Genomic DNA, 26,343 nt, shown 5'->3' with positions numbered 1-26,343 from the left:
ACGCGCACTTTGCTTTGCTTCCCGCCAGTGCATGTGTCGCCTTTCATGGCGTGCGTTTTATCCGGCAACATCTGGTAAAATGACGCAGTTTCATGTCACGCTCTCGGATAGCTTGAAATAACTTCTCCGTTCACCCGGTTTGCCTGCGAGGAGGTTCGGTAACGCAACTTACGCCGGCAGGGCAGGGCAGAGGCCGTCATTTCAACCTACATCGCTGCGCCGGCCGTTCGCTGTAACCGATCGGCAGGGCGCAAGGGCGTTCGTTGTACCTGGCATTTTCTGCCATTGAAATAAGGTATATTTCGACGGTTACGCCGGTTTTGTTCTTTATAAGTGAAAGTTTGTTTTAAGACGGGAAGTTAAATGTGGGCTCGACTGTATTCAACTAATACACTGATTTTGCAGTACCTACTTTTTATGACCATTTATTGGGTCCCCGAGAATACTTGGTACGACACGTGCGGTGATACAACATTATAGGTTGTAGTTTTTATGTGTGGGGTAATTTTTATTGATAATCTCTGTATAAGTCTTAATCAGATGGGTTATGTGGTTGCCCTATATATTTCGGTGCCCTAATAAACATTGCCAGTTGCTAGTAGCCCGCCGTCCTGTGTATTTCTCTTCTTGGTCAACGTCGTTCCGCGCCTCTTTTCAAGATGAAAATACTTGTATTCACTTTTACCCCAATTCCTTTTAAAACAGTTCAATTATAAATCTAAGGCTCCACAATATGTTGCAGCAATACCTTCGGTGGAAGAACAGTAGGGTCTGTTCGGGTCGCCTGAGCACAGGCTCATTGATCATCAGAAAATATTTCATCACTTCGCAAAGTCTGCGGATAAAAAGTTCAATAACGCAGAGGAGAAAATTATATTTTTGCTAAAATATTTTATTAAAATCTTTCGCAGTTTCTCCATGCCTTCATTTTTCCCACGCTTTTGCACGAACCACACTTTCCGAATAAGCACACCTGAAAAATAAATGAGGGTGACAATTATAGTACGAAACGGAAGTTTGTTAGGAATTTTCGCTGGTCCAGGCGAGTGTAGTATAATAACGCTGTACCAGATTCTGGTACTTTCCGTTTGACCCCCTTAATAATTTGTTTGTTTGTCTTGATATTATTCTTGCATAAAGTACATGGCGGCTGCACATACATTGCAAATACGTTTTCAAATAGGGATGGCTGTTACAAATAGGTGGAAAGTGAAGCAAAGTTCTTTGCAGGAAATAGTTGCCATGCGCGATAACATGACCGCATTGCCGCAGGTCCAGCCTGTAAATTTTTGTTACACCTCTGTCCAATGAGCATCGGTAGGATTCTGTCTTGAGGGCAAACACGCTGTGTATACGGGCGAGAGATGGAGACGGCCAGGAGAAGGAGCAATCGTACTGGTTTTGCTTGGGTAGGGCAACTTCCACTTTTGAACCCCTATGCCGACGCCCATGCTTTGTCCTCAATTATAGTTTCTCGTCGGTGAATGACGTTTTGCTATCTCTGAACAATTCTTCGCATCGAAGACGCTGAAAAACTAACGCACCACAAGAAAATCTTTTTTAGGAATTAAGTCTACCACCTCGGCTCCTACACTAAGCAAAGGGCTGTGGCATAGCCTCAAAAGTTTGGGCTGATAACTTACTGTTCTTGAAGTTCTTTTTTTTAATCTGCAAAGGCGACCTTATCAAAACAAGTGGATGCCATTAGCCCTATAAAATTCCGTGCTTTTGGTTGTTAATAACGAATGCGTGTTATTTTTCTGGAAAGAACACAGCATGCCAAATATCGTTTGTGCTATTCAGGGCCCTTTTAAGGCGCAACCACATGCGACGTTTTGGTCGCGTTTGGAGACCGTCCGCGGCGACGCGCGTTCAGCGCGCGCCACCAAATACACAGCAGCGCGCTCGGAGCGCCGGTGTCTGCGCATCCCAGATTTTCGGTCCGTTTTCGGCGTCTGCGCCGGATGTTGCTGTCCTCAATTTCCGGTCCCCCTCCGCACGCAACATGGCGGATCTTTATTTGGCGGCTCTTTAGCACTTTATTTAATAGAACATCAATCTAACGTGTTTTGTTTGTTGAAGTTTTGATTATTCTTCAGTTTATTAAGGATGACTTAAACAGAACGATGCTGCCTTTACCAAGGTAAGTCTGGCAGCTTGGATCGGAGACGCGCTCTTCGCGCGTCTCATGTGGTTGCTCGCCCTCTCCAACGCCCGTTCCGCGTCGGCGCCAGGCGCCGCAGACGGTTGCAAGACGCGGCCAAAACGTTGCATGTGGTTGCGCCTTTACACTGGAGGCGCTGCGTTGCGGCTGGCAGTGGAAAAAACGAGGTAAGCGGGATTAGTTCTGGAACATCGCTTAAAACGGATAGACAACTTATTGTTGTGCAACCCCTCTCCTGTAGCTCTAATAAAACCGGCATTTCATTTAGCGGGGTGACCAGAAAGAATTTCCAAATACATCAGTGGAAGTAATTTTTTTTTGTGCTAAAAATTCTGAAGCCTGAGAGGCTGCGCCATCTAGTTTGAAACGCGGCACTGCCGTACGTATACAGAGCACTCCATCGGTTTCATTGCGTGATTCAGAGACCACGTAAAAAATAAAAAAATACCGAATTTTATTAGTGTTGTAGCTCGGGAGAAAGAAGCTTCTGAACACCTATTTTAACCTCCCGTACATAAACGAATGTTGGCGTACGGCTCGCTGCAGTGATTGCCAGCATTAATTCGCTTTAAAAATTTTCAAGCCCTGTCAGAAAAACCGTTTCCGTTCCAGGTGTTTTAGGTGATGCCCTTTCATTTGGGATACAGAGCGTATAATCAACACAACTCGGTTGGCAGGCTTTTTAGGTTTCCATAATCAAAATGTGTTTAACGAAAACCGTTGGGTTTCTTTAACCCGCCACAGGGAGTTTTTTGCTTCTAAATAATCTACTTTCTAACAGCCCTGGTGATGCGGAGCAGTCAGCATGCTTAAAGGCAAGTGAACGTGAGCCCCCCACAGTTCCAGAGGGTGGGGAGGGCCACTAAAGTGCCAAGTATTTCCTGCGCTCATATTTGCGTTTTTCCACCTGTCAATTTTAGGTGTTCATTCTGCTGGAATTACGCTTTGTACTCTTGGCGTTGGTGTGGTAATCACTTCTTCTATCCACACTTCGGTGCTTAAAGGAGGAATATTCTAACGGCGGATGATTTGGAATGACGCGCAGAGAAAGACACCACCGTTTATTTATTACTGCAAAGGTTGTTTAATAACAAGAACAAAAACATGGAGGCCGCCTATTTTTTTACTTTAAATGTAGTACGGGATAGCTTTACGAGGACCCATTTCCATCGCATATAAACTCTCCGAGAGGTGCAGACTTCTCGGCCCTGCTCGTACACCATCCGTTGGGACAGCGCCTTGTGGTTCCATGGGTCCTAATTGACGAGCTCAGCCGGATGAACCTCGTTGCAGGAGGAAAGCAAACGCATAACAGTGGTCGCTTGTCCCACACCGCGCACTCACCTCACGGTTGTCCGCCGTAGGAATCATGACATAGACATACGTAAACTATTAGAAGAAAAAAAAAACCAAGGCAAAATTGTTCGAGAACCTAAGGTATGCTAACACGGCTTGATGGCAAAATTCTAGAGGTAATCTATGACTTCTTTATTGCTACCTCGTATATGCGTGTCTCCCTTTGCTTTAGTTTTTTCCTCATTTGGTGCAAATTACTTGCGCAAGCAGACTGGCGCACTTCGCGCGCCCCCTGTACCAGAATCAGAGCGCTGTGGGGCTGGCGTACACCTGTTACATTCGCGTGCCATCACGGTCACCTGTTATGCGAAACCACAAGCTAACTGTAGTTCCCCCTCTGACAGGGAGTGGATTTAGCACAATAATAATGCACTCGGCTCTCACACAAGCCCAAATGTGCTTACATTTATTTAGGCTGACATAGGAAATCACTACTGTCGCAGACGAGAAAGGAGCACACCAGCGCAGCTGCTAATGATGACTGTGATTACCGGATTCCTGAAGACGCCACTCACCACACAAAGCCACAGATTAGCACACGCATACTCAGTTTATGATGGCCCCCTATAAAAACCACTGATCAACTCAAGAATTTTCGTCAGTCAGCCCGGTCAATATAAATGAATAAGTACATAAATTTGAAGTGAGCGCATGAGCAGAACACTTTTACGGCTTGCCGAGGTGACTCAGTGGCCGAGGCCTTTCGTGCCTGATACCAAGGACGTGGTTTCGATCCCGGCTACGGTGGCTGCTTTTCACATGCAGGTTAAAAGTGAAAGCGCTCAGCAGTCCTTATTTCTGTGCACGTGAAACAACCCCATGTGTTTCTGATAATTCTGGACCCGTAGACTACGGCACACCTCATAGCCCAGGGTAGCTGCGGCCTGTTAAACACCCAAGTTTCTACTTTTACTTACTGCGCTCATACTCATCAATCCAGAGCTGAAGCAAGAACTGAAGAACAACGAGAGGGAGAGGGAGATACACAGGCCCAAAACCAGTGTGTCTTTCTCACCCTGTGGTCCTCACCCTGTGGTCCTCACTTGTTTGCACTGTGAATTCAAGGATACGGAACACCATCTTGCCCAAGTATCACCGTTGACCAATTGCGGCCATGCGACCAATTGAGCCCATCGATATACGTTCGTAGCAGCTGTAAGAATGTCTTCCTAAGCAATCTCGTTTTGAGGGAGTGTGAAGCTTCTACGTCGAGGGCATAGAGACATTTAAAGCTTAACGAGCAAGAAAATGTTTCCCCAGGTAACAGGTAACATCCAAAATAGTGTGTCGCTGACGCTTCAGGCTGGACATTTAATGCTGTTCGTGTGATACCCTGCATAAAAAAGTAGTAGTGGCTTAGCTCTGCTATGCCAGGATATACGTAGCGTGAGCTAAGGCTCAGCAATCCAGTCCAATCCAGTCCAGTCAATTTCAGTCCAATCCAGTCCAGTCCAGTCCAGTTGAGTCCTGTTCAGTCACTGCTCCTCGCGCATGCTCAGCGCAGCTCTTCACGAGCCACGCGAAACAGCTATCAAGCGGCTCCGGTGCAGCGTCACAATTGGCTACTGCGGAATTGAGGCGCACACCCACACACGCGCTGGCGCCAGGGCTCCTGCCGCGGCTATGACGCAACACAATCCAACACAATCAACTTTAATCCAATCAAATCCAAATTTAATCCAATCCAATCCAAGCCAAGTCAATCCAATCCAATGCCCCTCGCGCTTGCGCAGAACGGCCCTTCACGGCACACGCGAAACTGCTCAACCTCGGCCAGTGTAGCTTACGCTACAAAAAGCATCACTGCGCCCACTTGAGTGCTACCCCTATATTTGCCATTATCAACACCAACAACACCTTACTCAAGTCCACTGCAGGGCGAAGGCATCTCCCAATGACTTCCAACCACTCCTGTCCTGCGCCGCTCGAGTTCAATGTTGGCCACCAAATTCACCTCTTCCATCCCTTCATCGGCTCATTGGCCTTCCCCTTCTTCTAGACCTGTCTCTTAATATCCACTCCACTACACTAATTGTTCACCGGTTGTCGGTTCGTCTGACTACATGGCCAGCTCAAGTACCTTTCTTTACTAGAGCTACCATGTCATCCACCTCAGTTCGTTCCCAGATCCAGGAAGCTTGTTTCCGCTCCCTAAGTATTACTCCTCTCATTATTCGTTCCATGGCCCATAGGGCCGATCTAAGTATGCTTTCCAGTATTATAGTAAGGCGCAAAGTTTCAGCTCCGTATGTCACAACCGGCAGTATGCACTGGTTGTGTGTTTTTCGGTTGAGTGATAGGGGTAGCTTATTTTTCATTATTTAGGAGTCCTTGCCGAGTTATCCATACCCAATGCCTGTCGGCACCGAATTTCTTTCTTGTGGTTAAGGTCAGCACTAACAATCTGTCGGAGGTAGTTACAATCTTTTGCTACTTCTGGCATTTCGTTTCCTAAGAAGAAGGCACTTTCGGCATGCCTATTTCTTATTTCTTTGAATTTATTCATATTTTTTAGCCCCATGGCCGTGCTTTATGATTGTAGTTCCGCGAGCATTTGTACAGGTGTTCTTCAGTTTCCCTCAGCAAGACTACGTCGTCCGCACACCTCAAATGGCTCAAGTATTCCCTGTTTATCCTTATTCCTATATATTCCCTCTCAAGCTTTCTCAATACTCGCCTCCAGACGATCAGTTAACAATTTTGACGAGATGGAATTTCGCTGCCTTACAGTCTTTGAGATGGAGAGTTTATCGCTTTGCTTGTGAAGTGTTATCCTACCCGCACATTCCTTATATGTCATGTAGAATTCTTTAGGGCGGTTCTTCTATTCCTTGGTCCAGCAATGTTTTTGCACTGCTCCAGAGCGTACGGACTCGAATTGTTTCACACAGTCTATAAATGCCATGTAAAGGCATTTAGTCCACTCTGCGGATTTTTCTGTTACTTTAGTGACACGACGGATGCGATCTATGGTTTAGTACCCTTACCTGAACCAATCGTGCTCTATGGGTTGTTCGGAATCCGTGCTGTTACAAATGCGGCTAACTAAAACTTTGGTAAACAGTTCATAAACAACTGAGAGTAGGCTGATGCGTCTGTAATTCCTTAAGTCATTGGTATCTGACTTTTCAACTACCAGAATAATGTTGCACCGGAGTGAAACGACTTTCAATTTAACGCGCGCACTCATATGCCTAACATAGCATATCCGCTTCGCGAGTGCGAGCTTTGGCAATAACTGTCGCCACAGCCGCAATACTGGCAGCAGCCCCACTGTAACTGTGTTGAAGGAAGATAAATTCCAAGAAATAATAAGGTAAACCATAACGCATACAATTAAAGTACCTAAAGCATTTATGGTGAACGCTGACATCAAAAATGACAGACAATTACGCGATATACGAATTCCCTTCGTGGAACGAGGCTGTATTGTTTTTCGGAGCAAAAGTGTTAATATTTTTTTAACACTGGCGGCACATGACAGAGCTATCCTGACAGAAGGCGGGAATATCCAATAAAAGGGTGATAGAAGCTTTTTTCTCGAAGCAATTCGATATGATATACGAACACACTGCTGAAAAACCAGCGATTGATGAATTTTGAAGACAGCGCTCACCCTTCCTATTCCGCAGTCAAAGCCGTATGGTGCAGCGTACTCCATTAAAGGGTAATAAAATCAAATAATCGCAATCCCACGGAGTAAGGGTAGCAGATAATTTTGCAGCCTTTCATTTCCTGAAAAGCAGTAGCACACTGTACTGTGCAGCAACTTAAGAATGACAACAGAATTTGCTACCATGTCTCATGTAGCGCATTTTCGTGTTACCAATATTACCATTTTACCCAACGTAATATCCCCATTAGAGGGCGCTTACGTTTTTGTGAAATAAAGTCAAGATAAACAAGTCTCCGCAGCCGGCTGTTCCTCCGTACGGCGTAGAGTTTGCGTTACTATCGGTATTTTTGAAGCAAAAAAAAAGAGCATCCGCGAAACATAAACAACCCTACCTACTGTTTAAACGGGGGTAAATATTGTTACGTGGCGGCTGGACACAGATAAGACGAATGATGGGATGGGGTGAAGTGATCTATTTACAGAATGGGGATAGCGGCAATGACACAGACCTCGTGCTAGACGCGCCAGGAACGTCGTCGTCATCGTAATCGTTCTCCGGTCAAGGGGCAGTGAGACATTGCCCACCTTTGTCCCGTAACATCACCCCCCGGGTCGAGGACGACCGTCCCGGTCGATGCCGAGGCAACGTGAGGATTGCGATGCGGTGAGCGATACGATGAAAAAATACAGTAGAGATTTGCCTGCCACCACAGATGAAGATGACGTCCCTGTTGATGCCTGGCCCCACAGAAGCGTTGTCTCCAAGCAGGAACAAACCATCTGCGGAATTCGAACCATGTCGGACGAAAGTGCTGGGGACACGGCGTCTTCTTTGTTCTCGGCTTGTATCGGCTGGTCTTCAGTGGCTGCACACGGGCTGGGGACACGGGGCGGGGGATGTGATCGAATGCAGGTCGCAGTGGGCTGGGGCTGCCCGACATGGCCGACGGTCCCTCGACGATTTCGCCCAAGGCCGAGACGATGCGATGCGGAGGCCAGGATGGGGTTGATCCCGCACACTCCACCAAATGTACCAAATTATAAAAGCAGATACCTTTCCGCAAATAACGTGTATAAAACGTAAACACTATAAAATTTTAATTCACAGCAAAACCACACGCAGAAGTTACGCTGAGAAGCCGTTAAAGCAACAAAACAAATTTCGTTTCGTTTTGTGACTTACGCTTTCTTCACACATGAAGACACCTTATAAATCTTACATTGCACACACGCTTCGCTTCTCGCCAATTGGGGACAGAAAGAGGAGAAAGCGAAAGCAGCGGAGACACAGCGTTCTAAACGGTAGTGCTTTGCGTCGTGTCTTCTCTGTTCTCAATATTATGGTGCGGAAATCCGGGAGAAGACAACCATCTTGCGCTGACAAACGACCAAGCTGCGCTGTCAGCGCTGGACTCTTCGTAGAGACGTCACGAGGCTGGGGATGGGAACAAAGAACACCTACCAAGCGCCATTACCATCTTCGCGTGAACTTCACGACGCCATATACCAGCTCGCAAGTAAGGAAGTCTCCCTCAAAGAGCTGAATGACAAGGCTGGGGAATACTTGAAGGCGACGAGTTAGGGCTCGAATCAGCAGATTCCCACTTTTTCTGGCGAGCTACGATAATGGAAGGGGTTTTGGGACCATTTTGAGACGACGATTCATGATCATCCGCACCTCACCGACATCGAGAAATTGACGTATTTTAGGTCCTACCTGACTGGGAATTCCAAACGCGCTGTTGAGTGAATTCGCCTCAAAGACCGCAATTACAGTGAAGCCGTGGAGATACCGTCCGGTTAGGGCGTACGGAGCTGCTCCCAGACGAACACGTGTGAAGTCTGCTTCTCATCCCTCCAGTCGCATCCTCGTCGCAAGTGTCGTGCCTGGGAAACTTGTATGAGCAAGTCCTATTCAAAACTGGCTGCCTCTAAAGTCTTGGTGTTCTGGCTTGACACTACGGGGTGATTCGGCGTCACGTCCTCAAGCACTCGTTGCCTGAATACATCGCAGTTTTGTACCGTCAGTGCATGGAGACCGCAAACGACTACAACGCTGAGGCAACGCTTCGAGAAGGCCAGTTCAAGGCCATCATGGAGTTCTGGAGCGTACGTTTAGGTAGAGAACAAAGAGGAGAGTCGAGCTTTTCGATTTAATTCAAACTAAAAGACATCGTCAAGCCGATCACCACCAAAAGCTTCTTCTCCTCTGCGGCCATCTACCTTGGTCTTGTGAGCAGGTTCTGCATCGAGTACGACAAACCTGTCTTCGGGAGGACAACTGATGTGCTACCTATGCTATGATGAGGGCCACGGAGCGAAAGATTGCAAAGCAGTCTTAGCAGCAAGGAACCACTGCTATTGTATATGGGACATCTTGAAGGTAGCGCACTTAAACAAGGACACTAGGGAAAGAATTGACAAACCACAGCGCTTTGTCCCTAGTGTCCCTGTTTAAGTGCGCTACCTTCAAGATGTCACATATGCATTACCAACTAGCCCAGTTGTCACTTCTACTGCTATTGTAGATGCGCTAAAAAGGAAACGTGACTCGCCGCTGCGTTTATAGCCCGTGCTCAAGTGTGACACCTGTTCAAAACATCACGTCGTAAGTGCTGCTTGGAATGGCCACAGTGTGGGAATATGGACTGTGCGGTCGTCTTTTCGCGCGGATACTGCTCAATACTTCCAACCAACGTACTTTCGCGCGCAGCGAGCTGTCTCGACAACTGGCTTTACCTTGTTCCATAATGGAGGTCTTGGGGGTGTTTCAAGATCGGCCGCTTAAACCGTCCACGACTGTACGAGTGCCGGAAGATTGCGATAACACTCGGCAGCCCCCCTCAGTCGAATGCAGTTACCCTGGAAGCGCTAGAAGTTGCCGAAGTAAGCCCCGTCTAAGATCTGCATCTGGACGCTCGCCCCGCAGCGATGCTTCGCAACCGGAACTTACCCTTAGCCGATGAACCTGAAGAAGGACAACTTCAGACGCCGAGAATAAGGGTTATAGTTGACTCTAAACTGTAGGCTCATAAGCGGGAGCGTAGAGCGCTTCAAGGGCAATCCTTGCGCCTTTCAGACCGTATTTGTCTGGGTGCTTGAGGGAGAACACACAGCATCAAATAGTCTCCAAGACGCGAGAAGTTGCACGAGTGCACTGTGCAAGGACCGGCTGCCGTGGACCAAGCATTCGACTCCACAAGGATGTGCCAATCAAACACCATAGGAATTACTCACACGTCCGACACAAAATACGAATGATTCCAGATCGAAGGTACCATTCAGCAGCTGGTCATGAATTTTGATATCCAGGACGCAAGCGGGCTCCAAATTCCTAAGGGCTTGGACGACGAAGAAATACGTCTGAAACGTCAACAGAACACCTGTGTTCCACTTGATATGGTCAATGTCAGCAGTGACGGTGCGCCTTCGCAGCTCTCCCTGCTGTCAACCATTATTTCGACACTGTGGCAGCAATATACCTGTGTAACAAAGTTCAGCGAGCTGTGGGACAACGAGGAGTCCTCATCAAAACCACGCGTATCTGTGCACCGAAACCAGAAGGATTAGTTGCTGCCAAATACCAGGCCACTGTCGGGCTACGTTTGTAACACAGCTGATCATGCTTCCGCCATACAAAAATCGCAGCGTGAGCAGGCACTCCGGAAGAAAAGAACCCCACGTTGACCACCCACGTGTTCATTATTCACACATCCAACGTGAAGAGTGAAAAACGTGTCCTTGCAGGAGAGCCCCTTACCACCGCGCCACCACCGAGGTATCCGAGAATGGTCGAAAGTACCAAATCTGGGCGCTCTTCTACGAGGAACATAAGCTGCCTTTGAAGCTTACGGATTACATGTGGGACTTAGACTTAGTGCGTGATCAAGGCCCTGGGAGTGGCAGCGGCTGTACGGGATAAAGTAGCTGTCGGTGTTGTCTTCGATTCATCGGTCCCTTTCAGGGATGAGTTTGCAACAGATGTGCACACCCATTTGGCCGCAGGCGAGGGTAAAACGCCAGTCGTAACTTGTGCCGCACCTTTGCCCGATGGCCGCTTCGATAAAGTAGAGGGGTCAGCCAGGGTTAGCGGGAACGGTATACCGTTACCTCCATTGGCAGCGGGTCGTCCAGTGCCGGGTTTGAAGCGACGTCAGCAGCAGCGAGCGTCGTCCCATGCTGAGTAGATTGCGCTACGCAGAGCTTTTCCGACATGCGTTACATAGGTGTGCGGCGTCGCACCCGCCAGTGACTGAGAGACAGAGCGGTTAGGCCTAGCGGCCGGCGGGCACGATCCGATGCAGAGGACAATTTAGAGGGGTCATCCTTTTGCTTGCCGTCGGACCGTGGAGGGGCCAGAGATGTTCCAGCGTCGTTACAGATCACTGGAGGTGAAAAAACAGCCGAAAAACACGAGTTCAGGCGAAAACAACGAGCAGAGGGAGAACACAAACGAACCGCTCGTTCTTCGAATCATGTTGTCCCAAAAAGAGATTGATTTTCTTCGAACACGCGCTGTGCATCGGGTACGACATAACTTGGTTTCTGTAAAGATCGCGCCAAGTGTGTGATCAAACGCGCGTCGTGGTCGCGTGTTATGAGGGGTTCTGGGTCTTTTTTTTTTCTTTTTTTTTAGTGTTGTTAACACGTGAGTATAATAAATTCATTTCGAAGTCACCGCTCGTTCCATAGTTTTTCTCATGTCCTTGTTTCTTCTAGCGCTGCAGCTATTTCTTCTGCAAAATATCGCCCACAAACGGGAATAAAAGCGCTTGCCCGGGTTTTTTTTTCTTGTCCCTTTGTGTGCTCTATTTTGCAAGAATAGTTATAACTAGACCACCTTGCAGTTACAGTCTAACACCGGGGCAACAACTAACTCAGCATAAATGAAAGTTCTGCTTCAACGAAATATATCCACTCCCCAACAAGTTAGCCATATAGGTAAATGCAACAAGGTCCTTGCCACAACGAACCACTTGTCGGGCTTGCTTTCGCTTCAACGAAATTTTCTCTCATTGGGGCTGGGTTGTAACATTCGCTTTACAATAAAATAGGCGCAACACCAGCTATCTTTAACTTTTAGTTCAGCTTATTTTCACCGAAAACGGCGCCGCGCGCCTACGCCGCCACCCAAAACAAAAAAACGTACTCATTGGTGGATTCAATTGTTTGCTGGTGATAACGACATGGCTGGCCGTCTTTACATGAGGCACACGCCCGGTTCGCTAAGCCGGAGCTACAGCCAATCCGTATCCAGCTAAAATCACGGGTATGTGCTCTGCTTCTGGCGCGCAGAGCCTCTGCCCCCATACTAAAGCGATCGGAACCTTGTGAAAACAAATTGCATTTGCCATGTGCCTGCCGGGCATGCTCTGCTATACGCAACAAATATCCTCGCGTGGGATATGCTCACTGGAAGTACGGATACAAAAATATTGCAGTATGTTTCAGCACGTTCTTTCGTGAAGGCATTTCTTTCGGCTAGTTTTGTCGCCCAGCCTAGCCCAAGTCGACTATAGCCTACAATCATTATGATAGAAAACCGCCAACTTAACGGGACGAGAGAGACACAACACAAGCGCTCGTGCTGTGTCCTTCTCTCGCCCCGCATAGTTTGCGCTGTTCATTCATAATGAATGTATACCAACGAGCCCAGTTCTCGACGTTGTTGTTATACCTTACAACTTTGGCATCACACTCGCTGCAGGTACTTTTTCAAAAATTACTATTCATGATGCTGCTACACTGCCTGAAAAGTTTAATGCCAAGACTGCACGGGAAATTTCTGACACACGTTAATTAATAAAGCAAAGCTTTCTACCTCTACCAGCCGACAGTTCTTTCGCGGCGTGTGGCACAATAAACTCCCTAGGCGGTGGCGGCGGCCGTGGGGGGAGGGGGGGGGGCAGAGGGTTTCATTCACGGAGCACACTGTAGATGGCGCGGCGAAATTACCCAGCATTCCCCGCGCAGAGGTGCCTCCTCGCCGGCGTGCGCGTCGGTGGGACCATGGAGGAAGAAAAAGTTAGGAGATGGCGCCACCGGAGAAACGTGAAGCCTATGCATAAAAAGTAAAATCGAAGTCGGCCCATGGCGTCACTGCACCACGTGACCACACGGCGCCGGCGCGCGCCGTCGTGTGAGAGTGCGCGGTGGGGCTTCAATTTCGTCTGCTCGAAACTACTCTCCTGCCCGTTGTCGCGAAGCCAGCTATATGTTTTTTTTTTTCACTGCTTTGGTCTTTCGCACGTACGCGGCACTCCCACCCGCACGCACGCGGGCATGAGATCGCCGAGCACTTGGCCGAGCAGACGAATACGGGAAGGACGGGGTAAAGCTACCGCCAACCAAACACGAGAGATGCGGTGAAGTCGGAGACCGCCGCCGCCGCCGGCCCAGCCGACCATGGAGGTTACGTGCGTGGCGACTCCGGCGGCTTGGGAAAGGGAAACGGCGGAGGGAGCGGCTTCAATGTCGGTGGGCTTGCGAAGGCTAGCTGCGTGACGTCATGCCGTCTGCTAACTTTTTCTTCCTCCATGGGCGGGACGGCTTTCTCGTCTCCATTTAGCGACAGTTGTTTTGGGCCTGTTTTGGCACAGCTTCGCGCTCATTGCGCACTTTCTTCGCACGGCTGGATAAACTTGTTCGACAGCACCTCTTTGGTAACCCGGTCCCAACGGAATTAAGTGGTCGTATGGCAAGGTACGTTAAGGATTGGTTTGAAGGGCGGGAAAACAAAATGTAGAGACCACATACAGACATCTGGTCACTAGAGAAACGCTACTGTTTGCGCACTGCTTGCCACGAATGGTACTCCATTGTCTAAATTGATGAATACCAGTTCGTTCGTGTTTTAAGAGGTACTACAAAAGATGGAAGCAGCAACTGGTTCTGAAAAAAAAAAGCAATTTTAAAAGTTCCCTCAGCTTTCTCGCAAATCTCAACCTTTCTAAACTAGTTTAGATTGGTATAAACGGGAATCACTAAGCTCACATGCCACAATGTTTCAGCGTCTATGCTTGTGTCGCGCAATGATGTAACCCCGAGCTAGCACGTCAGGATGACCAGGTTCTGCCACGGCCGGACTGGAGGAGCGGCGAACGCGCACTTTCATGAAAGTGCGCGCCCGCCACTCCTCCAGCCCGGCCGTGGTTCCGCCAGTATATTCTAGGCTCTATAGTTCCGCTAGGGTGTCTCGATGCGCGCCCACTCCACTGAGGGTGGCGCCACTCTTGGAAGTGGTCGCTGCCGCCAAGACCGGTTCTCGGGAGGCACCGCCACCATTTTCTTGCATCCCGCACCGCCGACTCCCACGCTATGCGCGCGAAAAGCGGCGCTCTTCACAAAGCCTCTTTGGAAAATTCCTGGGTTCTGCATTCCTCAGTGTTCTAACGGCGCTAAAAATGTCTGGAGAGTGTTTTCGTTTCCTAGAGACCCAAAAGGCGGCTTCTGTGGGCGGTGGAGATCAAGCGGGACATGTGGCAGCCGACGAACAACTCCTGCATATGCAGTGTAAGTACCCGGCTTCTTAGTAGTGCCAAATCCATTTGGGGCTATTGTCAGCTTGTCTGCGTGGCTGTTGATAGATACCGGACGTACGGTTTTATGTGTTTATGTCGGAGGTTTCATCATGCTTTTGCGGCGTCTTTGTAATTGATTCATGCAAACGGACATGACCTCTTAAAGCGGGTGGCCGATATAAAACGTGTGGGGCTTTGCATCTTCAGCCAATTTCACTTTGTGTCACGAAATAAGGCGCTCGTTGTGAGGTGTGCGACCTTTCTCAGTCCCAAAGCGTCATCCCGGCGCATCACGCTTACTTCACCAAAAGCCCATTTTTGGCAGTGTCACTGATATATCCCGAAGCGTAAAACTGCAAGCGACGCGTTATGCTCGTGTTTCTCCGCGTTGTCTCAACTTAAGCTCTGTTATAAACCTTGCGCAAAGATGATAATATTTAAGACATTTATTCTCGCTTATCATGCCATAAAAGTAGCGCATGTAGGTGAAAAGAATTGTCAATTACACCTCTAGTTTGTGAATCATGGATGTGAGCCGATACGTGTGGATGCCAGTTTGTTCGATTTGCTTAATTTCACGTCATTCATTCTTATTTCTCGGGAGAAAAAGGCACCTATATTGACAATTTATAGTGCAGGCTCACTTTGAAGCATCCTGTTTTGAACAAAACCGGGCAGATCAATGGAAGAAGCTGAATCTAAATGCTGTGCCAACGCCTTTCCCAATCAAAGGAAGGCATTTATCATTTCATTCACTGCGTTTTTCCGTATAAGTGCGTATATTACTTGACAAATCGGTGGTGGCCGTTGGGAAACGCTGCAGTGGCATTTGAGCCGTCGGTCTGGCATGCTTCACTTATTTTCACTTTAACGGCTTATGCATGCATGCATGTAAGTGTGTATGTATATCGATGCTGCTTCTCTCGCTCTTATCGGGAGTCACTTCCACCGATTCAATTGTAATTTCGATCAGCCCAAGTAACGAACTTAACCTCACGCATCCACTTAAAGGCCAACTGCACTCAAAATTTCGACCGCGCGAAATCACTGTTCCTGCATAGTATGACTAAAAAGACCGCGATGTACGAAGTATCACACCTAAAATTGCGTAATTACGCCGCAAGCGTCCAGCAAAAATCAACGATTTTGAAAACGAAGCTGGGCCAAACGCGGCCATTACGGGCAGGCGGAAGTGACGTATCAGCCGTCGGCGCGAGCGGCCAGACCAGGGGGATGAAACTCCACCGTTTTTCTGTCCCATGACTGCAGCGATCCTAACGTTTGGGGGCTGTACTACATACGAGCATAAATGAACGTTGTTGCGGCATCTGAAATTTTTTACCAGGTTACTTAATAATTACGGAGGTTTTAATATGCAAGTGAACTTAAAAGTTGCCGTTCTAGATTGCGGAAATACGAGCGCCGCCCGGAGTGGAAAACCGGAACAGCACCTTTCTGCTTCGCACCGCAGAAAAGGGGCGATTCTTGCCGTGCCCACAGGTATGCTACGATCCGTGCACGGTGTTCCGGGGGCCGTTTTTACCACCGTGAAGTTTGTTTCATCGAAACAGACGCATGAATGGATTCGCGCCGTCATCACAGATCGTGCTGTACTGAGCGGTGTCAAAATTCTTCACGCCAGGCCGCATAAAATTCTTTTGGATCCCGGCGGATGAAAGGTACGATCTGCATCCTGCTCGTTTTGCTTTTCTACGTTTGCACGACATAGCAGGATGCGGTTGCAGCAGTAGATTTATAACTTAAGTGAGCGTACACGTGCACTATTTATTTATTACATTCTGATTTTCTTCTTTCTCTCTTGAATTACGCATGAAATGCGTGGCAGAGCATCTGGCAATTAATCCAATGACTACATAAGGTACACACGTTTGTTTATACGTGCGTCATTGATTTAATGCGTTTCGATCCTGTGTTTTGTATTTCAGTGCAAGTGAATGCACGGTATGCAGCAAAATGTATATGAGGCCACATATACAATAACTAATGCAACAGTGTGAGCTTATCTGTACTTTTTATTATCTTTTGATTGCCTGCGTTTAGTATATTTTCGTAGCATGCGTTGTTTTTGTTATTATTATTATTGTTATTATTATTATTATTATTATTAGCAAGCTTGCTAAGTCTGGTGTAGACGCAAGCCTTGCTGCCTTGTTGTCCAACTATCTCCTTGACCGGTCCTTTTATGTAGATGTTAACTACAAAAAGTCTAGTGTTTACCCTGCAACAAGTGGTGTACCCCAGGGTTCCGTGCTGGGTCCAATATTGTTTTCTGTCTTTATCAATGATGTGTCAACAGTGTTAACTAACTCTTCTTTTCTTCTCTATGCTGATGATGTCAAGCTATTTAGGCACATTAGCGGAGTTCAGGACTGCTGTGCCTTGCAGAGGGATGTGTCGGAATTATCGGTCTGGTGCAGGAAAAACTGCCTAATTTTAAACCCCACTAAAACAAAGGTTGTCACCTAAAGCCGGAAAACCCACCGTCTGCTGTTTTCCTACAGTATTGAGGGAGCTCTTCTGCAAAGGGTTGAGGAGATTAGGGACCTAGGGGTGCTTTTCGACAGTACCCTCTCTTTTTCTCCTCATATTAGGCTCATCACCTGGCGAGCACTCCGAAGTCTTGGAAATGTGTGTCGGATTACAAAGGAATTCTCTTCTCCAGATCCATTTCTAATGCTATACAATGCAATATGTATACCACAGTTAGAATATGCTTCTGTTGCCTGGAACAGCATCTCCAAATCTAGTAGTGAATTAATAGAACGTGAGCAGAAGAAGTTTGTATCCATATTTAAGCACCGTCATCACAATCACAGTTTTCATCCTGATTCTTACTTACCCATGGTCCCTTCCATTCCTTCCTTGAACTGCAGACGCATGCGTGCAGACCTTACATTTCTTCACAAAATTGTTCATGGTGACCTTTCTTGCGCAGACCTGCTTAACTGTTTCGAGTTTAGTGTACCACAAAGGCCCACCAGGTCGCATCGCCCGTTCTTGATCGCTGCGCGCAACTCCAATCATTCTCCTGTGCGCAGAATACAGAATTGTTACAACCGCTTCTTTGAACGCCTTGACATCTTTCAGAAATCCTTTACAATTTACCGTACAGCGCTGTTGAATACAGTATGTTAAACACCTATGATATGTCTGTCGTTCTTTTTTTTTCTTCTGGAATTTGGTTTCTCTGCGGTTGTGTCTATCAGACTGATAGTTGCCTATTTTTGAAACTGTTTACTGTCATTTGTTCTTTTTATCATTTGTCTCTACACTCTTTCCGTTGTTTTTGTTGTATTACTGTCAAACTTTGTTGCTCTGCCTGTCGTGTGGCCTTTACGACAGGCAGAGCAACATAGGCATCTTCTTTTTTTTTTTACCTGTACCCAGGCTCCGCCTGTGCTTTATTTCTGTCATTTTCACTACTTCAATTTGTGTGTGTCTTGTCGCTTGTTTGTTTCTTGCTATATGTTTCTTGTATTTTGTTGTCATGTAAATACCCGTGCGCCAGCACTCAGGCCTCCGGCTGTTCCTGGGCACGTAAATAAACATTATTGATTGATTGATTATTATTATTGTGATTATTATCATTATTATCAGTATTATTGTTGTCGTTCTTATTATCAGCCTATTTATGTCCATTGCTGGAGGAAGGCATCTCCCATACACTTTTGGCTCAAAGGGTGGGTCCATAGGTTCATATCGGGTTGTTAACACAATGTTAATCAAGTAGTGACTACATTCATTATTTCATTGCGTTTCAATTGCGTTTCAAATGATTATTCATACTTCCGTGTAAGCCTTTATGTTTAGATTGCAGCCCAAGGACACTGGTTCGATTCTCGGTCGCGGCGGCCGCTTTTCTCATGGAGACGAAAATACAAAACGCCCGTGCGTTCAAGATTTCGGCGCATGTTAAAGATCCCTAGGTGGCCAAAATTAATCCGGAGCCCTCCACTACGGCGCGCCTCATTGCCTATGTAGCGTAGGCGCGTTACACTTCAATAAATCAATCATGTTGAGATCGCACAGTGCATGCATGACACAGTTTGCCGCCAGGCGATCCTATATATGTAAGTACCACTTAAAGGCCAACTGCACTCAAAATTTCGACTTCTTGAAAACCCTATTTCCGTATAGTCTGCTTAAAAAGAAAGCAACATGCAAAATACAACAGCTGAAATACGCACGTGGACGCCGCAAGCGGCCAGCAAAAATCGGTGATTTTGAAACCGAAACCGAGGAGAGCGCGGCCATTGCAGTGACGTTGCAGCCGTCCAGCGAGCGGCCGGACGGTCACCAGTTCGGGAGAATGTCTGCGCGCAAGCTCTACGCGCGCACGGGGCAGCAGAGCTCGACCGGTTCTCCCGCTGCGTGGCTGGCCAGAGGAAAAAGCCACCGTCGGCTGGAACGTCACAGGCGCGTCATGGCTGTTTACGCGATCCGCCGGCAGGTGCAGAGTGGTCTGCGGCGGAGCCTTTTTAAACGCTTCTGACTGATTAACGAGGCGTTTCACGGGGCTACCACTTGTGTCTCAGCTTATTTGGGGGTACTTACTACGCACTAAAAACAAATTTGGCCGAGGTGAAATTTGAGTGCAGTTGGCCTTTAATAGTTTCAGTGGCCGTAAGCGTGCCGGACATTCGTACTTGAATATGTAGCAGTTCCCTTCGTTCGTGTACTTGGCGTACTTTCTGCTATGTTCATATGTACACAATGACAGCAAGTTCACGGCGCCGGTATGACAACGACAGCGAGAAGTTGCCCGCCGTGGTTACCCATCGTAAAAAATAAAATTATTCACACCTTCGCTAATCGTCTCGAAATAAAGAATCCTTCAGCAAAACCTTACTCATGCGTTTATCTACTCTAGAAAAGGAATGAGTATCAAAGTAAAGCCAAATCAAGCCCACGCAGTTAGCGAGACCAGCACTGTCAAGGCACGTCACGCAGCAAACGCGCGCCCCGCGGATGCAAGAAAATGGCGGTCGCGCTAGCACACGACGCGGTTCTCCTAACCCTCAGTGGAGCGGGCGCGCATCGAGGCACCCTAGGTTCCCCGGTCTCACCCTTCGAAAGATGCTTCTATCCGTTTTCTTTCTGCCAATGCACGGCCATGCTACGTCGCGGCGGTCACCGCTCTAGCCCGGCTGTGGTCGACGCTGCTGCGTTTGGGACGCTGCCGCTGCGAATCCCAAGTAACGACTGGCAGCAAATCTCGTACTCTTTGTGGAGTCACGTGTGTGAATTCAAGTGACATCACATGGGCCATTGTTCTGTGTGTAGAATAAAGCTTTGCTTTCTAATCGCCTTCACAGCGTGGGTTGGATCCATTTTTTTTATTTATTTCCTCAAGTGAAAGGATTCATCAATAATTTGGATGGGGGATGGAATGTTTTTTTTTAGTTCAAACAGTTATAAGTAGATTAGTCAATGGGTCATTTTAAACTAACATGAGAACACATGAGTAGCTTTCATAGTTTACACTTGTTTGTTTGGTTTACATATATATTTTTTTCAAATTGAAGATTAGTTAACACTCAGTAATTTGTACGTCAATTTTTTTTCCAAAACTCCTCATATGCACCAGGTAGCCTGCTTTACTTCACTTACATCCTGACCAACATGTTACCAACTTTAAAAACTGCATCAGCCAGCACCATTGTAGCTAAGGCACTGTAAACAATGCCTAGAAATAAAGAATACAATAAATTTAAAGCAAGCACACCATTAGGTGTTAAAGGGGCTTATTTCTCTATGTACTGGAGCCATAGACTCTTGAATCTGTGTGAATGACATACTGAGCATCTTTCACACAGAGAATGTTTCATCGACTTCAGTAAACCTCGCAACAAAGGCAGAATAGTTTTAGTATTGCTGTTGGATGCTATGTCAAATAAACAATGTGTGAAAACACCAGACATTGAACTCATGCCCTGAGTAGTTGGAGCTGAATGAAACAGTGTGAACACAAACATCGTACAATGTACTTTGTCTCTCATCTATGCGACAAGCATTGGGCACTGCACTATACATCTTTTAAACAGACTTCCAAACTGATTAGCAGAGCATTAGGCTATATCACAAATGTACATAAAAATAGGACCTTTGTACTCATTCCAAAAGGTTTGAGGAACACTAGGCTCTACAATAAAGCAGCCTGAAGCATCAGAAATAAAATACCAATAATTAGGTGAACCTAATAGGTAAACGAAATAGCAATAAATAGACGCTGATGATAAATCTCTGAGAAAGACATGAAAATAAAGCTTAGCAAAAAGTGTACGCAAAAAATTATTTGAAATACTACTGCCTCAAGGGAGACTTGTCATTACAAACATGACAGCAACATTGCATATGCTAGTGGACTGTGATAAATAATTTTACCTCGCCATGCAACATCTCTAAAGAACAAAATACCTAAAGAATAAAATATCTAAAGAAGAAAATATCTAAAGAACAAAAGATCTAAGGAGTAAAGCATAACCACCTTAGAGGTCGGATGTGGCAAGATACATGAAATCGCAAATAAGACTAGTAGTACCTGGAACAGTCACATCTCCCAGGTTCCCAAGGCAGAAATATTACACACTTATCAAGGCACAAGATCAATAAAACATGTGATCAAATAAATCACTTCCTAGCACTTGTGAAAGCTTGACCGAATGCAAACTGTGATCTATGGTGCATAAGTATTTGCATGCTAGGAACAAAAATACAACATATCGTAGTCACCTCAACTCGCTGTCATGACGGTGAATCACTCAACTGCAAACAAAAACAATGAAAACACAACATATTGAACTCACAGCAAGTCCCTGTTATAAGGTGAATGAATCAACTGTAAACAAAAACAATTTCAAAAGCCCAAGTACAAAGCACACGAAAACAACATGACGCTCCAAAGCAATTCTCTGGCTAGATAAGGCACAGCGGACTTAAAAAAACAAAAAGCACAGTATTGGCAACAATTCTGCCACAGAGTTTGACCAAAACCAAAATGTGATCTACGGTGCTTCAATATTTGTCCACTCTGAAAGAAAATACACACCACACTGCCCTAGAAGCATCTCAGTTGCGAGGGTGCATCAGTCAACAATAAACGAAAACAATTTTAAAAACAAGTAAAAAGACACACATGCTAAGAAAACCATGGTCGAGAGCACTATTTAGAAAAACCAAATGAAACAATACCGGTGATTAACCTGTCACAGGGATTAACAAAAAGCAGTGTGACCTATGGAGCTAGCAATATTTGCTCACCTTGACACCACACTGCCATCACCCTGACACCACACTGACATCACACTGCCATCACTTGTCAGGATGCATCAATCAAATGTAAACAAAAACAGTGATACAGACTGCAGCATTAAAAAAACAGTGGTCCAGAGTACTACTCTAACCAGATAAGACAGCGATTTTTTAAGAACAAATAAAAGTTTTAGTAACGAAACTAGACACCAGATTGGCACAACTGCAATGTCCTAGATTACTTCTCCGGCCAGGTAAGACAGCGGATGTATGGAAACAAACAACATAAAAGATTTTCACAACTGCTGCATGCCACGTCTCCTGGTAAGGTGAAGTGCACCCACTGAAAAACTAAGACCTGTACAGCAAACACTAACATTCACCTTCGAATATGAAATAGGCATCACTACTTGACATTACTGAGACAATGCCAACTGACTAGGGCTACAGCACAAGAGACAGCGCCACAGAATTCAGGCTGACAGGATCAACACCAGGAAAATTGCAGGTGCTCCGCAAGTGTACCCCAAAACTCCTTCTGGACCTTGTCTACACGGGGAAACTCAACCGCGCATATAGCACACTGACACCAGGCGAGCTTGATGCTCTCTGGCGGGGACACAAAGTACCAGAAGAGCAGCCTCAAATCGTAGCTGTTCGTACTGACGTGCTTCAAAGCTGGCAGGGCTCCAAGCAGCACTGGGTACTCATCTTGCTTCATGAAATCGGAGGCTGGACAGTCCGTGTTTAGTGTCAACCGTTCTAGGACACTGAACTTCGTCTTGGTCATCGTAGCCCGGATAAAGGTGCGACAGGCAGCACGGTCGTCCAGCCACAGCTGCTTGACCTGCACATGCCGAAGCCCAATCAATCATGATTCTGGCGATATCGGCCTGCATTTCCCTATGTTCAACAGCAATAATTACGCTTAGCTTATCTAACCGTGAAATCTTATAACTGTGCCACTGATCGCACAAAAAGGCCACCGGCACTGGCTTCGTTCACCAGTGCCGGCGACCCACTCTACACCGACAACGTTGCCAGACATAGCAGTCTCCTCTCCAAAATAAACGAAGAAAAAGCATGTTGGATGCCAGCATAGCAGAACTCCACAATTTACATTCAGTCCAAAAAATACTTGCTCGACATTCACTCTGTTGTAGCAGATAGTTTGGTGTAGACGGGTCACTTGTAATCAGAGTAAATTCCATTTCAAATGCAAGGGGACCAAACAAACAGAAATAATTTCTTATGCCTGAAGGCTATTGTTGCCGGATTTGCTGTAATGAGCGTAGACTGTAATCGCAAGTTCATTCTGAGAGACGTACTGCAAAGAGGGGTTACGGAAAAAGAGTAAGGGCGTGTACCATGAGAAAATGGTAGAAGAAAACGCTCGCTTCAACAAAGTTCATTTTGCATTCGTGCATAAAGTGGCTGTGCACTGACCAGCATAACTATTGCCAAGCAATCGTGTGCACTTTCATTGCAGGCTCAGGCCAAAAAGCTGGGCTTTCGTTTGACAAACTTGGCTTAGCAGCATTTAATTGTGGCAAAATTCATGCCTATGGTTACATGTACAAAACATGTCCTTCATGCGAAACTATTTCCTAGGGACGGCTGCCATGCATGCTCGAGAGAAATAAAACTTGCTTATAACTTTTGCGTACGTTATTTCACATCTATTTTGTGGTCTAAAAAGCTTCGATGATCATCCGCCATCCCAGAGCAGAATCTCTCCTAATTTATTCCAAATTTTTCTGAAAATTCTGACACATAACAATCTGCATGTGATTTAAACTTACTGCATTTTGAGAACTGCATTACTCAAAAGTAAGTTTATTTAGCTTCACTTTTATGCGCCTTGTATGTCTTTGAGCCTAACTGTCATTGTATTAAAAAATTCATTGGAACTAACCAAAAAAATTCTTTCCTAGAGCCTACAAGATCTGCAATTAATTTTTGTAGCCTTAAACCAGTCAAGCTAGGACTTCAGTTTTTACTAAGGATATTGCTAATACACGTAAGAAAACTGCTTATTCCAAAATGGCCTAAATTTCTCTCTTGCAAGACAGCATATCTATGAAAACATTTCCTGAAGCCTGCCAAAAAATTGTCTTTGCCAAATATAATTTTCCATTATACCCCCTTCCTTCATCTCTAAAACTAAATTAAAAAGCCTATCTGTTAAGCTTCATTTTTGTGGGCCTTTTATATTTTTGAGCCAAAAGTTGTGGATAAAAAACTAGTGGAACCCATAAAATAGGGCATTTTAACCCCAGTGCAGAAAGCGCAAGTGATGCAGCATATCAGCAAGATTTAACGGATCCGAAGACTGGGACTGCCTCCAAGGACACCCAAAGCATGGGAGAGCGTGGTGGACCAAGCCCTACATTTAGAGTGATTCCAACAGCATCGCAGCATTCAGTTTTGATGATTGTGGAAAACAATGTGCCAATGCTACACCTGCGCTGTGAGGTGTGCTGTAGTGGAGCACTCCAGATTAATTTTGACTACCTGTAGCACGCATCAAAATTTCAACACAAAGGAATTTTCGCTTTCTGCCTACATCTAAAAAGCAGCCAACGTGGCCAGCATGAAGCCGCATCCACTGGTTCAGCCGCGCAATGCCTTAAAGTGCATTCCCACTTGCAAACCGCAGGCTCCGCAAAGTGACAAGCCAACCCCCTCTGCGACGGCACAGCCGATCGGTCTCCGACCCAATTCCCTTATCGCGTGATGGCATCGCAAAGCAATCCCTCAATTATGGCTTCTCATTTCGCATATTAAAGAGACACTGAAGTGATTTGTCAAGCTCCCATTTTTGCTTGCACTGCGTAGACTGGCTCAAATGAACACACTGTGCATCTTTCATCCGGGCAACAAGGCAGTATTTATTTTATAAAGACTGAAATAAGAAAAACTACCACGCACGGTGTGTGGAGGCTGCACCAACTAACCGCAGTGACGTCAGGTAAGGTGCTACGTGATTGGACGATGTCCAAGATTAGCATTCAAACAAGTTTCGATTTCGGGTCTGTAAAAAAACATGCTTACGTCCGACGGCATCGTTGAATGCGCATTCTCGATATCTCAGGAATCGTCATACCGCACTTCTGCCATGTTGTCGGCTGTAAAATGCCTAAGGTAAGCCTCCCAGGACGGCTTGGAATCGTAGCAATTACTAGCCGAGGCCTGCACAGTGGATGAACGCCCTCTGCGTCACCGCAGGCGCTCAAATGCCATGCGCTTTTCCCGCATATTCGGAGCTTGCCTCACTCATGTTTGTATCGTAAAAAGCATGTTTGCACCAGGCCAAGGGTCTGCTGATTCTGGCCTGCGCCTACTGCCCGTAAGCAGTCAGTGCTTATGGCAACAGCACGACAACGAGATCTCGCTAGCGCGTCAGTGTCAGTCTGTGCGCGTTCTGCGAACTCGCTCGTTAAGCAAACAAGCTACAGCGCAAAAATGGTGAATTCAGTATAGAAAACATTGTCCGAAAATGAAAAAATCAACTTAAAAAAAAAAAAACCGATGTCCTCTCGGGGATTCGAGCTTGCGACTTGCAACATAACATACCTAGCGCTCCAGACCACCCCGCCAGCGGGCACTGCCGGGGTCGGAAATATAAGGTATATAATGCATAACCATTTTGCATTTTTATTTAGTTTTAGCATTTCAAGCAGCTTGGTTGACTGTTGTATTGCGCTCATGCAGTAAGCATCCCCCAAATTTCCACAATATTTCATGTCCAGAAGTGGGAATTTCTTGGACAAGCGTTCGCAGATGTGTGATCGTGCTGCTGATCGCTCTGCTTGCTCACCCAGGGCAAAAAGTGCTTCCTGCACCCTAGTTTTACACTAAGGTAAAAGTATCAGCCGATTTTATTTCCTCAGTAACTTAACTTCACTGAATCTTCACCACCTTCAATTGGCCTTAGATTTTCCTACTAGCGTACAAGTCAGCGCAGCATCACATGTGCGCTTGTGCAGCGCTTGTGTGGAGCTACCTGGACTTGATTTTGATAGTGTACAAACTAACAAACTAAAGAGAGGCACATTGTCCCATTTACAAACATGCCGTGGCTTAGTTTCAACTGAGCAAACGAATCGCAACGACCCGTCGGCGGCCGGCGGACTAAATGCTATGATGACTCACTCTTTCGGAAGGTGGCGAGCCATGCAGTAGTGCAGTCAGGCCAAGCCATTTTTGTCTGACGTCATACAAAACGCTACCGAAAATGGGGGATGTTGCAGAGAGGAGGACAGCACTCTCTAAATGATTTTTCTGGTGAATTAAGTGACGTAAACGCAGCGAGAGCGGTCGAAACTTGGCCTATAGACTCCAGACTACAATTTGGGTCTTGTAATTCTGCTATGTTTGCAAATCACTTCAGTGTCCGTTTAACAATTAAAAAA

General features: G+C 46.4%; 1 protein-coding gene across 2 annotated transcripts in view; it reads right to left on the bottom strand.

Moving 5' to 3' along the window:
- Window positions 1-20,003: 20,003 nt before the first annotated feature.
- LOC144141101 (uncharacterized) overlaps window positions 20,004-26,343 on the bottom strand; it is a 55,856-nt gene continuing 49,516 nt past the window's right edge. For both annotated transcript variants that reach the window (XM_077672626.1, XM_077672628.1), the window contains one exon: window positions 20,004-22,775. In XM_077672626.1, coding sequence (XP_077528752.1) covers window positions 22,416-22,775 — 360 coding nt within the window. In that variant the 3' untranslated portion in view covers window positions 20,004-22,415. The remainder of the gene's footprint in view (window positions 22,776-26,343) is intronic.

This window comes from Haemaphysalis longicornis, unplaced genomic scaffold, assembly GCF_048455015.1.
Source record: "Haemaphysalis longicornis isolate Haplotype H1 unplaced genomic scaffold, Haemaphysalis longicornis Haplotype H1 scaffold_6, whole genome shotgun sequence".
Classification (NCBI taxonomy): Eukaryota; Metazoa; Arthropoda; class Arachnida; order Ixodida; family Ixodidae; genus Haemaphysalis; species Haemaphysalis longicornis.
Note: the sequence above shows the minus strand (reverse complement) of the source record. Positions and strands in the feature narration are given on the sequence as shown.